At 37.9% G+C, this 16970-nt stretch overlaps 1 protein-coding gene across 5 annotated transcripts in view; it reads left to right on the top strand.

The window, feature by feature from the left end:
* The window catches only part of MYO1D (myosin ID), a 350547-nt gene that overhangs the window by 134462 nt on the left and 199115 nt on the right, over positions 1–16970 (top strand). For all 5 annotated transcript variants that reach the window (XM_079905380.1, XM_079905378.1, XM_079905379.1 and 2 more), the window contains 2 exons: positions 1286–1418; positions 12365–12531. In XM_079905380.1, coding sequence (XP_079761506.1) covers positions 1286–1418; positions 12365–12531 — 300 coding nt within the window. The remainder of the gene's footprint in view (positions 1–1285; positions 1419–12364; positions 12532–16970) is intronic.

The raw sequence follows: 16970 nt of genomic DNA, 5'->3' as shown, positions 1-16970 counted from the left end.
TATCTTCCTCACTCTTGTCATCCATTCTGGCAGTTTGCTGCTATTATTTAGAGCCTTTTTGTACAGAAATTTACTAGGTGTTTGGGGAACCAACTCAATTTTCTCAGTTTTATATCAGGAAAAGAAAAGTGGGCAAAATGATGGCAGCAGTAAACACAGTTAGAAAAAAAAAAAAAAATCCATGTTAGGTCTTTTCTATTCTCAATCCCCAATTAAAAAAAAAAAATTCTGACGAGAGAAAAGTTTCCAGGATGCAAGCAACATTTCGAGTTCCAATTACTTTAAAATCAAAAGCACCCAATGTTGTGTTCGTTTCAGTTGTACAGCAAAGTGAATCAGTTACACATGTACATATATCCACTCTTGTTTAGATTCTTTTCCCATATGGGTCATTACAGAGTATTGTTTAGAGTTCCCTGTGCTATACAGTAGCTCCTTATTAGTTATCTATTTTATATATAGTAGTGTGTATATGTCAGTCCCAACACAACATTGTAAATCAACTATACTCCAATAAAAATTTTTAAAAAATCAAAAGCACCCAAAATGAAACAGGAAGAAAATCAGAGCCGAGACCACTGTACATGTTTATAAAAATGTCTCCACTGAGCCAAATAAATACAGTATATCATTTTTAGCCTGAAAACTGGCCTCAAGTACACTTTAAGAATTGGATTGCAGCCGTCTTAGTGTCACATCAATAAAATATTGTAACCGCCGGTGCTACCTATAAATGTGTTCATAATTCAGCTGCAGTAAAGGGATTTACTAGATGACAATGTAAAAGTGGTTATTTTCTATTCCTATCTGTGCTTTTTGAAAGACCTGGCTTTTTGTGACCTATACTGTATGAATATTTGTTTCAATTAAAAGATGCTTTCTCTTTCATGACTTCTGCCCATGACATTGAGGATTGTTTTCCTACTAGTGGTTTGTTCTCATTCTTTTAACGACCGCCAAAACCATTTTATTTTAGGTATATGGTACCAGAGCTATGCAACCATTTGAGGATCCTGCATAATAATAACATCGAGGTCACTTTAAAGAAGTTTAAAGAATTTTTCAAATGTGGTCTCGTTTGGACACAGCTCACTCTGTGGTGCAGTATCTGTAATTATACTCTCAGCCTAATTTTCTGGATGGAATCATTTTTCCAATCAGGGCTTGTGAGTTCTGTCTGCAATGCAATCGTGGCTCCCAGGATACAGTTCAACAGGATTGCTTAGCAATTCATATTCAGCTTATATGAATGTAGCATTCAAACCACTCTTTCTGTGCTTCTCAGTTCAAATCCTGTGCTGAAGAATATGTGGCCCGAAGGCAAACTGAGCATTACAGAGGTGACCAAGAGACCTCTGACTGCCGCCACCTTATTTAAGAATTCTATGATTGCTTTAGTAGACAACCTTGCATCAAAGGTAACTACTGTCTTTTTTAAATATCCATTTAATTTCATAGATTCCCTCTTGATGTATGTTATAGAGAATGTATGTGTGCTCTGCTTGGTAGGTGATTATAGTAAATCAAATTGAAGAACATATTGAAAGTGAGTGTTACAATAGAATTCTTAATCCTGTTTTGTTTGTTTTTTAACATGGCTTGGTAAAACAGTTGTTTGTGTCCCAGATGAAATGCTCTTCTTAAATTTGGGCCTTTTATCCTACTGTAGTCATTAATGGGAAAGTCTTAGTCAGATCTTTAAAAAAAAAAAAAGCAGTATACTACAGGTATAGTATATGCCTGACAAAATAAACTTCAGCCCTGTGCTGAAGACAGGGCCTGGCTTAAAAAAAAATCTTGAAATAAATTGTAACATATACCGTCTTTCTGTTGTATCTGAATACAACATGACCAGATAGAGGTTTAAGAGGAAGTTTAGTATTTAAGTATTGTCCTTAGGGTGTTTTAAATAGATGTATTTAAATAGATGTATATTAAAAAAAAGATGTATTATTGGCAGTTATTTCTGCTTTTTATTGTTCCTTTGAGGTCTAATACTGTTTGATAACTTCAGTCTGGGATTTTTTTTCCCCTTAAAGAACAGATTTCTACTCTTAACTGCTGCTGTTGACAAGTTTGATAAATTAGGCAGCATTCTGGGACTCATTATTTTTAGTGCCTTCATTTTTATCTTTCTCTTCTGGTGCTTTTCCAGTATATTTTTTCTTCTTCATTTTTAACTTTTTTTTTTTTTTAAATCAACTTCCTCTCTAAAAATTTAAATCTATATTATTTTTGGTTACTTCCCTGTGGATAAATTAGGCAAATGCCACAAGAACACATCTATTCAGTAGCTTTCTATTCTTTTCGTCAGGATTCTTTGCCCCCAGGTGACAACAGATAAGCACAGTGTGTAGGCTTGTATAATCAAAAATCCAGAAAGGCAGGGGAGGGGTAAGGACACAGGAGCATAGACTAGAATACCCTTAGGGCCCCTCCTCTTGTCCCTCAGCTTCTCTCTGCATGTCAGCTTCAACCTCTCTCATCCAGCAAGAAGGAAAGTGAACCTAGAAGGAGCGCATGGGACACAAGAAACAGAGTTGAACACAGAATTTTATAAAATGTATTTTATACAATACATTAATCATAAATATATTGTTTATAAAACATATTCGATTTGTTCAATTAACTAGAAAAGAATCACTTTTGTTTTCTAAATTTGGTAGTCAAATGTGAATTTTTAAATAAAAATTCTAGAACCATCTATAATTTCTGTATGGCCAATTGCGTTCAGCTACTAAACAACTGAACGCTCCCTCCCCAAATTAGTGGCTTAAACAAGAGAGACAGGGCTTCCCTGGTGGCGCAGTGGTTGAGAGTCTGCCTGCCGATGCGGGGGACACGGGTTCGTGCCCCAGTCCGGGAAGATCCCACATGCCGCGGAGCGGCTGGGCCCGTGAGCCATGGCCGCTGAGCCTGCGCGTCCAGAGCCTGTGCTCCGCAACGGGAGAGGCCACAACAGTGAGAGGCCCGCGTACCGCAAAAAAAAAAAAAAAAAAAAAGAGAGACATTTATTTCTCTCTCTGTAAATGAAGTACAGGAGAAGTTATCCCAGCACTGGTATAGCAGCTCTAAGGTTATTAGAGACAAGTTCCTTCTGTCTTTCTGCTCTACCATCCTAGTGCTTGGCATCCCTTCTCCGGGTCCAAGATGGCAATTGGAGCCTCTTCCCTTTTAAAGAGACTTCCTGGAAGTCTCATATAGCACTTTAGCGACATCTCATTTGCTGTACCTAGTTGCCGAGGAAGCTGGGAAGTGTCTTTTTATTCTGGTCAGCAGTGCACCCAGCTAGAAGTAAGTTTTCTGTTTTGAAGTAGGAAAAAAAGTTACCGTGTGTGAGGTAGGCGACGAGTCTAACAGTCTCTGCTACAGCTCCCCAGGCTGTGTGAGGTGGGGGAACGAGGGAGAGAGTAGGGACAAGCAAAAGAATAGAGACAACCTATCAGTCTAATAGAAGGCAGGAAGGTGGGCAGGGCAGAAACAAAGGAAAAATGTTACATTTAGAAAATACATACATGATAGAAATAAATCTAATTAATTGGTACTCACCATAAATGTAAATAGACTAAACAGACTGGATAGGTGGAAAATCCAGGTACAGGCATACCTTGTTTTATTGCAATTCACAGATAGTGCACATTGAAGTTTTGTGGCAACCCTGCAACAAGTAAGTTTACCAGCAGCATTTTCCCAGCAGCATTTTCTCACTTGTATCTCTGTGTCACAGTTTGGTAATTCTTGCAGTATTTCCAACATTTTCTTTATTGTTGTATTTGCTATGGTGATCTGTGACCAGTGATCTTTGATGGTCTATGACTTGCTGAAGGCTTAGGCGATGGTTAGCGTTTTTTAGCAATAAAGTATTTTTAATTCAGGTGTTGTTTTTTTTAGGCATAATTCTATTGCACACTTAATAGACTATAGTGTCATGTAAACATAACTTTTATATGCACTGGTAAACCAGAAAATTCGTGTGACTTAGCCTATTGCAGTATTCATGTTATTGCCATGGTCTAGAACTGAATCTGCAGTAACACCAAGGTTTTGCCATGTTGTTTATAGGAGCTACCTAGTTGACACTATGCAGAAAGATTAAGAACAAAAAGGTGGGTAAAGATATATCAAGCCCCCCCCCCCAAAAAAAACCTGGTGAAAGCAATATTAATGTGAAAAAACATAGAACTTAAGGGAAAAAAATTATTATTACAGATAAAGAGACTATCATAATAAAATGAAAATACTCAATAAAGCCATTTTGAACTAGCTACCTAACAGCACAGCCATGATGGTACTTGAACTCTATAAAGCAAAAAAAAAAAAAAGAACCTGAAAAAATGTAAAAGGCAAAATTGACAGGTCCACAGTCCCAGAGGGAGATTTTAAACCAACTCTACCAGAAACAGATCAAGCAAAAACCTTCATAAGAGTGCAGCAGCCAAATTTAAACTTTATCTAATAGATCAAAAGATCTCTATACCCAGGGGATAAGAAATACATATTCCTTTCAGGTATACATGCAACATTTACAAGAATTGACCGCATGCTAGATCACAAAAGAAGTCTCAACTGTTTTAACAAATGTATGTATAGATGCATCTCCATCCTCACAGCAAATGAAATGAAAATCAGCATCAAAAAAGTTTTTTTTTTTTTTAATCTGCTTGGGAACTTAAAAATACTCCTAAAGTGGTCTACTTGTTATGCCTTTATTTAAAACAACAACAACAACAAAAAAAAACAAGGAAGACTGAAAGTAAATGAGTTAACTTCAACTTAAGAAGCCAGAAAAGGAAATCCAAAGAAAATCTAAAGAAAAAAATTAAGAAAATAATTTCTAAATAGCAAAAACTAAAAGTAATCAAAAAATTAATCAAATAGACCTTTAAAAAACTTATTTTAAAAAGAGAAAATAATGTTAAGAATGAAAAAATGATACAACTTTATATACTGCAGAGATTTTTGAAAGTATCAGAATATTATGAACAACTGTATGCCAGTGAATTTGAAAAATTCGTTTTCTGGGAAAATGTTATCAAAATTAAAAAAGCCTGAAAGCCTGAATAAATTTAAAGATTCTGAATCACTAATCAGAAGTCTGCCTTCCCCCAATTCTGCCAAGAACTTCAGGCCCAGATGGTTTTACAGGTAAGTCTTACAAATCCTTCAGGGAGCCAGTAATTCCTATCATACATACACTGTTTTCGAGGAAGGGAAGAAGAGAGGCCACTACCCAATTCATTTTATGAGCTTAATATTACCTTGGTACAAGGTTAACATGAAAAAATGAAATTAGAGATGATTTTCACCTAGGAACATCAACATGAAGATTTTTAAAATACATGTAAGTAATGCATTTTCCAGCAACAGGGTGAACAAAACACCCCCTAAAACCGACTGAGAGCAACCAAAACTTGGTAAGTTATAAAAACCAACTTCCTGAACACGGTCATGAACTAACAAGAAAGCAAAGAACATGCAGGCCTGGTGCTGAGTGAAGGCAGAAATTAACTGAATGAAGGGAAAAATAACTAGAGCACCAGAGCTTTCACCCTGTCAGCATCTGTTGAAGCGGGTGACTTTGAGTATAGGTATCCAAGGCTGGTCCTTGGAGGGAAGCCCAGGGCCTGCCCAGAGTAGGGTGACTAACAAGGGACCACAAACCACATGCATACTCACACATATGTACACACACAAACACACGCACACACACAACGGTGGGTCTCCAGGGGGCTGCCTCCTCAGAGAGCTACCTCTAGAATGAGCTAGAAGTAACCCCTCATTATCTGAAAGGAAAACTGCCTGTCTTGGTCCTTGGCACTGAGCCAAGCAGGGTGGGTGACCATCCCTTGAGAATTTATAATTGTAAGCCAGCTTTTATGAGATTTGCAGTCCAAATTCACACTACCTGGGTGGCCTGAAAAGGCTCAAGCCTGGTCAATTCAGGTCTAGTATTGCCCCCAGGCATCTGATGGAAGCAAGGTGAGGGAACCACCTTCATTCCAGACCTTAAAGAACTTCCACAGATGGAGTTCTAAGGAAAATAAGGAGTTCATAGTGCTCTGCAGCGGGAGAGGCCACAGCAGTGAGAGGCCCGCGTACTGCAAAAAAAAAAAAAAAAAGAAATGAAGGGCCTAAAAATATGCGAACTAGTAATTGAGAGCAGGTAACTAGGCAATTGATAGAAATAAAAACTAAATAATTAAAACTCAGTGGATAGGTTTAACATTAGTTTAGACAAAGCTGAAGAGAGAATAGGGAAATGAAAGAAACAATTGAAGAAATTATCCAGAATCCCACTTAAAGAGACCAAGAAATTAAACTTACAAGAGACACATTAAGAGACATGGAAGATAAAATGAAAAGATCTAACATGCATCTAACCAGAGTCAAACAAGGAGAGGAGAGAATGGGTAGAATGATAGAAAGAAAAGAAAAAAGAATTTCAAGAATGATGAAAGACACCACTCTACAGGGTCAGGAAGTCCAGTGTATCCCGAGCTGGAAAAATTAAAAGAAATCTGCTCCCAAGCACATAGTGAAACCCCAGAATACCAAAGATGAAGAAAATACCTTAAAAGCAGATTAGCTTTGAAGAGAAAATAACTAAACCAGAATTCTATACCAAGAGAATTCATATTTTTCAAGAACAGAGACACAACAAAGAATCTTTCTGAAAAATAAAAAGAGAGTTAGAACCACAGTAAAGGAAATTCTAAAAGATATATGTCAGATAGGAGGATGTCTGATTACTGAACGAAAGTCTGAAATGCAAAATGAAGAGCAAAGAAATTGGTAAATATGTGGGTGCATATAAATAAGCTGACTCTGTAAAATAATATTTTATTAGATTAAAAATACAGGTTAGAGCTAAGTAGCACAACAACAATAGCATATAAATTGGAAGAATGGGTGATTATAATTCAACTGTTTAAAGTCCTTGGTTGTTCAGGAAAAGGATAAAAGTATTGGTTATATATATACACCAATACCAAAAGTATTGGTATATATATATCTCATGAGTTATAAATACATATAAAATTTTCTAGTGTAGTCATTGAAAGAATAGAAATGAGTTTATAACTTCCAAACTAGTGGTTGGGGGTGGGGGAAGCCAGAATGAGAAAAAAAATCATTAGTCTTAAAAAACATAGGAAAGAGGAGACAAAATAACATAGGAAAGCTGGGACAAATAAAGATGGTAGAAATAAATCCAAATATATTAGTAATTACAGTGAATATAAATGGAGAAAAACTATCAAATCAGATTAAAGAAAAAGAATACAGATACGTTGCCACTTATTAATGACATCTAATCATAACAGAAAAGTTGAAAGTTTACATTTAAAAAGATATATCAGGCAAATTCTGACATTCTGGAACCTTAATCCAGTTTCAGGACCTGTAGTGGCTCAGCAGTGAGCTGCCTCCCATCCCTGAAAGTGCCAGACTATTTTCCATTCACCTTTAACTCCCAGGTTTAGCTCTTCAGGATTCCAGACCAACGTGTAGTTCTGCATCCAAGGTCTCAAGTTCCAGCTTTCATCCCCTGAACCCCACAGGCTGTCAGCAGCTGTGCTCAGCCTCACGGCTGCCTCTCCAGATCAACGGTTGCCTCTAAGACACCCCTCTGGACTTTAGTCTTACTCTCATCTCGGCTATGTTATCAGCTCTTGATGCATTGAGATTTCTCCCCTCTCCCCATATTTTGTGTAGCACTTTTTTTCAGTGACTTCCTCAGGAAGGTTGATATGAATTGCCTAGTCCTCCATCACCAGAAGTGCATTTTCTCAGAGTCCACACAGTGGTTTTGTTTTGTTGTACTTTTAAATATTTTATTTATTTATTTTATTGACATACATACAATTGACATACAACAGTATATCAGTTTCAGATGTACAACATAATGATTCAATATTTGCATATTTTGCAAAACGATCACCACAATAAGTCTAATTAACATCCATCACCATGCACAGTTACACTTTTTTTCCTCTGTGATGAGAACTTTTAAGATTTACTCTCTCAGCAGCTTTCAAATATACAATACAGTAGTATTAACTATAGCACACAGTGTTTTTAAATGCATGTCTTATCGCCACCTAGATAAGCCTTTTGCATCTAAAGAATGACTTCTACTAATTTTATATACTTCTTGATACCTCATAAAGCACTCTGAACAGTCAGTAAATTATTAAATGAACTTGAATTTGCTTTTGACTCTATTTGATACTGTTCAACATGTGTTAAATATCAATAGATGAATATCTATCTAAATCAGGTATCTTCTGCCTAATACATATACTGATTGGTGTACTTTGGCAAAGGATGTTTTTCACAAAAATATAGGGAGAAACAGGTTTGTAAGTGCAAGATAATAAGATCACTGTCAACTTTGGGAATTTAACCTTAATAAGACACTTAGAATTTGTCAAATTTAGGATTTCTTAGGTTGAGTCAACCTGGATATTTACAAAGGAGAGAGGAGGCGGTGTTTATAAATTGAAACAGAATGCTGATTAAATATAGAGAAAGCATTTCCACTGGCTTCCTTATCTGAAGGTTTTTATGTTACTAACCGGGATGAAAGGGCATCCCCCCACCCCTTAGCTGGTCATGAAGTGTCTATTCCAGTGTTACCACTTCCTGTGCATAATCAGTCAATACTGGTAAAATTCCATTCAACTGGTTTCTGTTTAGTGAAGTTACTTATACTACTCAAATGATACCTTACACTAAGATTGCTTTGCCCACATGATTGCATAAATTATTGAGTTCAAAATATTTTCTAATTCATACTGTAATTTTTTTTTGGACCCGAGGGTAATTTAGAAGTATATTTCTTAATTTCCAGTCATATAAGATTTTCTAATTATCTTCTTGCTCTTGATTTCTAGTGTAATCTCATTTGATCAGAGGATAGACTCTGTGTGGTTTCAGTCCTTAGAAATTTGTGAAGTTTTCATTATATGTTTTGTTTATGTGTTAAAATTATTTGCATTTAATATTCTATACACATCCATTAGTTTGCTAGTCATATTATTATTGTCCAATGTTTCTGCATTCTTACTAATTACTTTGTTTTGTCAGTGCTGAAACGTGTGATAAAACCTACTTTGATTCTGAACTTGTCTACTTCTTGTTGTACCTTCCATTTTTGCTTCAAATATTTTGAGAATTTATTAGGCTTATTCAAGTTAGAACTGTTATATCTTCCTAGTGTTTGAGTCACTTATCACTATGAAATGTCTTTATATTGCTTTTTGCCTTAAAGTCAGCTTTGCATGAATAGAAAAGTTAAAAGCAGCTTTTCTTTTGGCCAGGGCTTGCATGGTCTATCCTTTTCCCCCCTTTTACTTTCAACCTTTCCATATCCTTATGTTTCAAGTTTGTCCCTCATAAATAGCATATAGTTAGTTTTGTTGTTTATCCCTTCTGACCATCTTTGTCTTTCAAATAAATCATTTAGTTCATTTATTCTTTTTTTTTAATAAGTTTATTTTATTTATTCTTGGCTGCGTTGGGTCTTCGTTGCTGTGTGCAGGCTTTCTCTAGTTGCGGCGAGCGGGGGCTACTCTTTGTTGTGGTGCACGGGCTTCTCATTGTGGTGGCTTCTCTTGTTGCGGAGCACGGACTCTAGGCGTGCGGGCTTCAGTTGTTGTGGCTCACAGGCTCTGGAGTGCAGGCTCAGTAGTTGTGGCGCATGGGCTTAGTTGCTCCGCACATGTGGAATTTTCCTAGACCAGGGCTTGAACCCGTGTCCCCTGCGTTGGCAGGCGGATTCTCAACCACTGTGCCACCAGGGAAGCCCAGTTCATTTACTCTTAACGTAGCTATCGTATGTTGTATTTAAATCAACCATCTCATTAGTGCTTTCTGTTTGTCTCTTGTATATTTCTTTTTCTTTGCTTCCTAATCTTTTTGATTGATTACTGTGGGCAAAAGGTAAACAAAATTCTATTCCTTCTGCTTGAGAACCTCAGTTAAATTTCTAGCTCTGTTCCCCTGTTAACCTAGTATGATGTATATCAACTATATTACTAGGCAACATCACTTAAGATAAAAATTACCCCTATTGGTAAATTGCACCTGTACTGGGAGAATGATAATTGTCTGGTGGGGATGACGTACTTTTGGCTTCCTGAGCGTGATGACTCATGTATTAGGCATGTCCCTTTCAAGGACCCTGGGAGCTATGTTATTAGAGTTGTTACAAGAGATATTGAATCCTATGGGGCATGAGGCTTTTAAACCAAGGGCACTTCCCACATCTGTCTGATACGGACTTATCTTATTGTGCCCAAGCTATTACCTGACTGCGGTATGGACTGCTGCACGACCTTGACATGCCTGCTGGCAAACCATGTTCTTGTCCTCCTGGGTAGACTCCTGCCAAGTGCGGGCTGTAAGTCTTTTGAGTCAGAATGTTTAGTTAAACCTAGGGAGGCATCCTTTCCTTGCACTGCCACCCCCCCACACACACTACCACTCAGTATTGCAATGATTTTTTATTACTACATTTATTCACGTTATTATTTTGGAAGATTTACATTATAATATTGTTTTGGTGGTTACTCAAGTTGTTACAATGTCATTCTGGATTATAGAAATCTAATCTTATTGGGTGCTTTTACCTCCTTCCTGGACAATGCAAGGGCCATAAAACATCTTAATTCCATTTGTCTTCCTCCCAGCTTATGCGCTCTTTTGGTCATGTACTTATAAATCTTTATTTTTTTTTTATATATATATATATATATATATATATATATATATATAGCCAGTAAGATGATGACATCATCATCATCATTATTATTACTACTACGAATAGTCAATATCTGTTTAGATTTACTCATTTATTACTTCTTTTTTCCTCTTTCTATATCACCGAGCTTCCTCTTGGACCATTCTTCTTCTGCCTGAACTTCATCCTGTTATATCTGAGGCCTGATGTTGACAAATTCTGGAAATATTTTATGCTGTTTCCCTTCTTGAAGAACGTTTTTGCTGGGTGTGAAATTCTACATTGGCAGTTCTTTAAGAATTTCACAGACAATACTCATCTGTCTTCTGGATTCCATATTTTCTTTTGAGAAGTCAGCTGTCAGTCTATTTGTTGCTCCTTTAGGTAGTTAGCCTTTTTTCTTCCGGCTGCCCTTCTTTGGTTTTCAGAAGTTTAACTGATGTACCTTGGTGTACATTTTTCTTTTTAAATCTTGCTTGCAGTTTGTAGGACTTCTTCAGTTTGTTACAGCTTAATTGTTTTTCATCAGTTTTACAAAGCTCTTGGCTATTAGCTCTTCAAATATTGCTTCTGCCCCTTCTGTCTCCTCCCTTTGGGACTCCAGTTACTTAGACCACTTTACGGTGTCTTGTGTGCCTCTTAACCTCTCTTCTTTATTTTCCATCTCCATGATCCATCCTGGGAAAATTCTTCTCACCTTCCTTCTAGTTTACTAATTTTTTTCTTCACCAATTTCTAATCTACTCTTCTACTGATCCACTGAGTTCTTAATTTCCATTATTGTATTTTTAAGTCCTAGGTTTTCCAGTTGGTTTGGTTCTTTTTTGTAGTTTCTGGTTCTCTAAAAAAATTCTCAATATTGTCTTTTGTCATCTTGAACGTGCTAAGCATAGTTGTTTTAATATTTCTATCTGATAACTCCAATATCTGGACCCTTACAGATCTTTTTATTTTGTATGTTGTTTTGCTATTTCTAATTCATGTTATCTTGGCTCCTTATATATCTGGTTAACTTACTTTGTTCCAAACATTAAATTTGCAAAACCGTTTATAGAAATAATTGGAGGCCCAAGTTTATGTAGTCTTTCTCTAGGGAAGATTTATCTTTGCTCCTTTTAGGCATGTAAAAGCACTGATATTCCGAAGAAGCTATTCCAGTTTGAAGGACTGAAATGATTCAAAGGTGAAAGGAACACTTAGTATGTACCAGGGCTGTGCCAATTATTTTACATTCTTCAACAATGCATTTTTACCACAGCTTCTGCCTCTTTCTATTAAATTACTCCTTCTGTTACTTTTAATCATGTTTCTGTAAATACACAAAAACTTGATGTTTACATGTCTCAATTGTTTACACCCTAGCTTTACCCCCTTTCTGCTATTCCTGATGAGTCCTAAAATATAATAATACAAAATTTTAACTGAATGCCTGAGAATTTCCAGGCATTTAATTGAAGGGAAATTTAAGTTGAAGGGAAAGGAAGAATTTTTTTATAAGTCTATGCCTGAGAAATGAGAGTCACAGAGCTTAATTTGACACAGCTAACACTAATGACATGTCAGTGTCTTTAGTCTGGGATTTTTCTCCAGTGAAACTTATCATTTGCCGATTCATTTCTTTAGGAACCATATTATGTACGTTGCATCAAACCCAACGACAAGAAGTCCCCACAGATCTTTGACGATGAACGCTGCCGGCATCAAGTAGAGTATCTTGGACTCCTGGAAAACGTGAGGGTGCGTCGGGCAGGGTTCGCCTTCCGCCAGACCTATGAGAAGTTTCTTCACAGGTGAGAATAGACTAAACAAGGAAACCTGCTAGCACACTGAGAATTATGGAGTCCTCTCCATGTTTAACCGTGCATCAGCTCCTGTCAGACAATCTAAATGTTTGTTGAATGAACAGAAGAGATGAGGAAACTGCAACTGTGAAAGACCTTCCCAGAATCGGCAGGAGTCCCCTCGAGTCTGTGGTTTACGGACCATGGGGAAAAATTTTATTCTTCATGGGGAAAATGGGGGCATGTAGTATAGGAGAATAAACAAGGATTTGGAGTCACAGCTGGGTTGGAATCCTGGCTATGCTACTCATTTGCTGCCCGACCTTGAGCTAGAAATTTAGCTTCTTTGACTGTCCTTCTGCATCTGTAAAATGAGTATAGTAACACTACCTCATAAGCCTTTTGTTGTGAGGATTAAATTAACCAAAGCAAAAAGGCTATGTGCCTGGCACATAATAGATGTTCAATTAATGCTGTTTAGCATTACCGATATTGCTAACTATAATAATAACAAAATATTAAGTAGTTAATCATGGAGGCCCTAAAATTAGTTTACCTGATTGAATCCTGGCTTTGCCATTTCTTAGCTTTTTGACCTTAGGCAAATCATATAACCTTTCCATGCCTCAGATTCCTATGTATAAAATGGGGGAAATTAATTAATTTTTTTAAATGGGAATAATAATGGTAACTACCTGGTAGGGCTGCTGGGGGATGAAGTAATATATGTGAAGTACTTAGAATGGTACCTGGCATATAGTAATCACTCAATAAGTGTAAGGTATCATTGCTATTGTTATTTATTGTTACTAACAATAATGATAGTTGACACCTGGTATCATAAAAATAGTGTTTTAAATTCCATCTATTCATCTATTTTAAAATATTTATTGAGCGTTTCCTATGTTGTAGATTGCAGATTCCACAAAATATGAATAAACAAATACATAACATATTGATTGGTGAGAAGGGTCTCTAAGGAGATAATAATGGCAGGACGGGGTCAGCCATACAAAGGTCAAAGAAAAGAGCAGGTGGAGCAGAGGAAACAGCGGAGAAAAGTCTCTCTTGCAATAATAAGTGGTGTTTTAGGTACCAAACGTCATCCAGTGTGGTTGGAGGATGCTGAGTGACAGGGCAGTGGTGCAGCATGAGATCAGAGATGGACATAGGCCAGATCATTTTGAATGTTGTGATCCAGACTAAACAGTTCAGATTTTGGCTAAGTGTGGTAGAAAACCACTGGTGGATTTTATGCAGGGAGCAACCCAATCTTATGGATGTCTTAAGATATCACTGTGGCTGCTGTGTGAATAGGAAGCAAGGAGACATTTAGAGATGCTATTGCAGGAATCCAGGAGAGGCAACTCAACGAGAGTGCCTTGAACAAGGAATTATTGCAGATCCAAGAGTAGTGGACTGATTCAGGGTATGTTTTGTGGAAAGGTGGACTAGACTTGCTCATGGACTGGCGTGATGAGAGAGTAGTAGAGAGGGATGAAGGGTAACAAGTAGATTCTGGCTGGAGCATCTGGGTAAGCATGGTACCATTTGCTGAGGTGAGAAAGATGGGGGAAGAGAAGCTTGAGGAGGCGGACATGAAACTGGGGCAAAGATGGAATCAAGATTGTCTCCTGGCTGTGTTAGGTTTGAAATGGCTACTAAATGTCTAGGTAGAAATACTAAGTAAGTTCTTCGCCATACAAATCTGGAGTTCTGGGAAGAGTCCAGGCTGGAAATAGAATTTTTGGAGTTATTGGTATACAGATTGTATGTAAAGTCTTGGAGCTGGATAGAAAAGAGGAGGAGGCCCATGCCAACATTTAGCTTTGTGGTCTGACATGAAAGAACGAGCAAAGAGAGAGAAGAAGCAACCAAGAAGCTAGAAGAAATATCAGACGAGGGTCATGTCACAGAAGCCAAGAGAAGATGGCATTTCAAGAAGGAAAGTACAGTTATTGTATTAAATGTTGCTGCGTCATCAAGTAAGGTAAAAGCAGGAGCTTAACCATTAGACTAGGCAACATAGAGGTCAAAGGAGAAAAGGCTGGACAGAGCCCCATTTGAGCAAGATGGGGAAGTGAAGTGAGAAGTTGGATGTCTCTGGACAACTCAAGAATGTGTGCTATGAATGAGAGCAGAGAAAACTAGAAGCAGCAGCCAGAGTGGAATGTGAGGTCAAGGAGATACTAGAAAATGTTTGTATGCAGGTGGGGATGATTCAGAACAGAGGGAGAAACCAGCGACACAGGAGGGAGGGAGATAATTGTAATAATAACATCCTTGAGAAGGCAAGGAATGAAATCCCAAGCACAAGTGCAAGATTTGTCAGCTTTAGATGGGAGCAGGGATGCTTCACCCTTAGCAACAGGATGAAAGGCAGAGAATATGAATACAGATGCAGGAAGCCTCGAAGCTTGGCTGATGGCAAAGATGAAGATGTTCCTGTCTGATTGCTTCCATTTCCTCAGTAAAGTATGAGGCGAGGTCATGAGCTGAGAGTGAAGATTAGGAGATGTGGTGTAGGAGGTTGGAGGGAAAACGAAAATACTCATTTTGGAGAGTGGGAAAGCATAGGTGTGTATAGTAGTTTTGCTGCTAGGAAGATCTGAGCACCCACTTGACATTTGAGGTTATAAGTGTACAGTGACACCACCGAGCACTGTCTGTTGTTCTCCACCAGTGTTCAGCTACTTGTGTGAAGAAGTGAAAGGGGAGCTTCCCTGGTGGCGCAGTGGTTGAGAGTCCGCCTGCCGATGTAGGGGGCGCGGGTTCGTGCCCCGGTCCGGGAAGATCCCACATGCCACGGAGCGGCTGGGCCCGTGAGCCATGGCCGCTGAGCCTGCGTGTCCGGAGCCTGTGCTCCACAACGGGAGAGGCCACAACAGTGAGAGGCCCGCGTAACGAAAAAAAAAAAAAAAAGAAGGGAAAGGGATTTACACTAATTGGAGACTCTTGGAATGAATAAAACTTTATAGCAGAATAGCCTAGAAAATTGAAACAGTTTTATACTGATCAAAAGGTTATGCTCAAAACTGATCATTTTCCTTATTGAAATCATACTGTTCTTGAAACTTGGTTTTTTTAAAATTGAGGCTGTAGAGTAGGAGTGTTGTCATGAGTAGAGATGTGTTCATTCTGAGTCTTGACTTCAAACAGTGTCAAATTATATTAATAGGAAGATTGTTAGTCCCTTGTCATTACTCAGAATTCTAGCAATTACTCAATTGTAGTATTGATTTTTGTGTTGTCACGTATATAAGATCAGCAGAAGTTAAGTATTAGAATGAGCAGGGTAGGAATGGGTAACTATAGGATGGGGCTGAACTAAAAGTATATTTACCTAAAATATATATTTATCTAACTAAAAATATATGATCATGACACCATGATAATAGAAGCCATGGAAAGAAGTTGAAATAAGAGAATAAGCAAGCTCGATCTGGAGGGGACAAGGACTTTTCAAGTGCATATCCTCACTCGTAATCTCTTTATGCACCTATTTTACTTTCAACTCAAGATGTTTGGTGTGTATTTTGGCATGAAAGACATGCTATGAGGATTGGATTCTGTTTTCTAATGCTCATGTAAAAATAGAAAAGATTAAAAAGAACCTATGCATTTCAAATATGATGGTCTTAGGAGTACAAGCTTAAATCTCCCATTCCCACTGCAGAACATCCCCCAGTAATATAAAATATGTGTATTTAAAGCCACGTTAATGCATAGCCGCACTGTGGAATCAGAAGGGGGATTCTCAGTGAGCCTTAAAGGTGTGGATCACTCCTAAATACAATACGAAGCAGACATGAAGGCCCGGAAGTAAGCCGAGGTCACAGTTTTAAGGAAAGACTGCCTTGTGAGGCTTGAGCTGCCATTCAGGAAGCATCTCAGCTACTGTGCTGGAGTTCACCCAGCTGCCACACCGGGAGGTTAATGGCCAGTGCAAGTAACCACCTCAGCAGCTGTAACGGAGACGTCATAGGTATATTGGCCAAGACTCAGGAAGCAAAAGCAGCCACCTAACAAGAGGCCAACAAATGCCAAAATGTACACATACGTAGAAGGACTCTGGGAAAGGAGACGAGATAACAGTCAAACATCTGAGAAAGGCCAGACCAATGAAAAGGAGACAATAAGCTCAACAAATAAAAAACCTCACCCCCAAGGGGCCAGAGCAAGGAGTGAAAGACATTAGAATAAACCTATTTCATATTCTCCAAGAGATAAAGGAGAGAATTGTGGTCCTAAAGTAGGAGTACAAAGTTAGAAACAAGAACAGGTAGTTATTAAAAAGAACTAATTAGAGATTTAGAAAATGAAAACCAGATCAAGCACAATGAAAGAGTGAATTGTCCATCAGTAGAAGGAGTCGGCAATTTGTAGTGTCATCATACAATGGTTACTAATCAGCATTAAAGAGAATGAATGGCTAATACAGCAACAAC

Source organism: Stenella coeruleoalba (assembly GCF_951394435.1).
Source record: "Stenella coeruleoalba genome assembly, chromosome: 19".
NCBI lineage: Eukaryota > Metazoa > Chordata > Mammalia > Artiodactyla > Delphinidae > Stenella > Stenella coeruleoalba.
The sequence above is the reverse complement of the archived record's forward strand: the minus strand, read 5'-3'. Positions and strand labels throughout refer to the sequence as shown.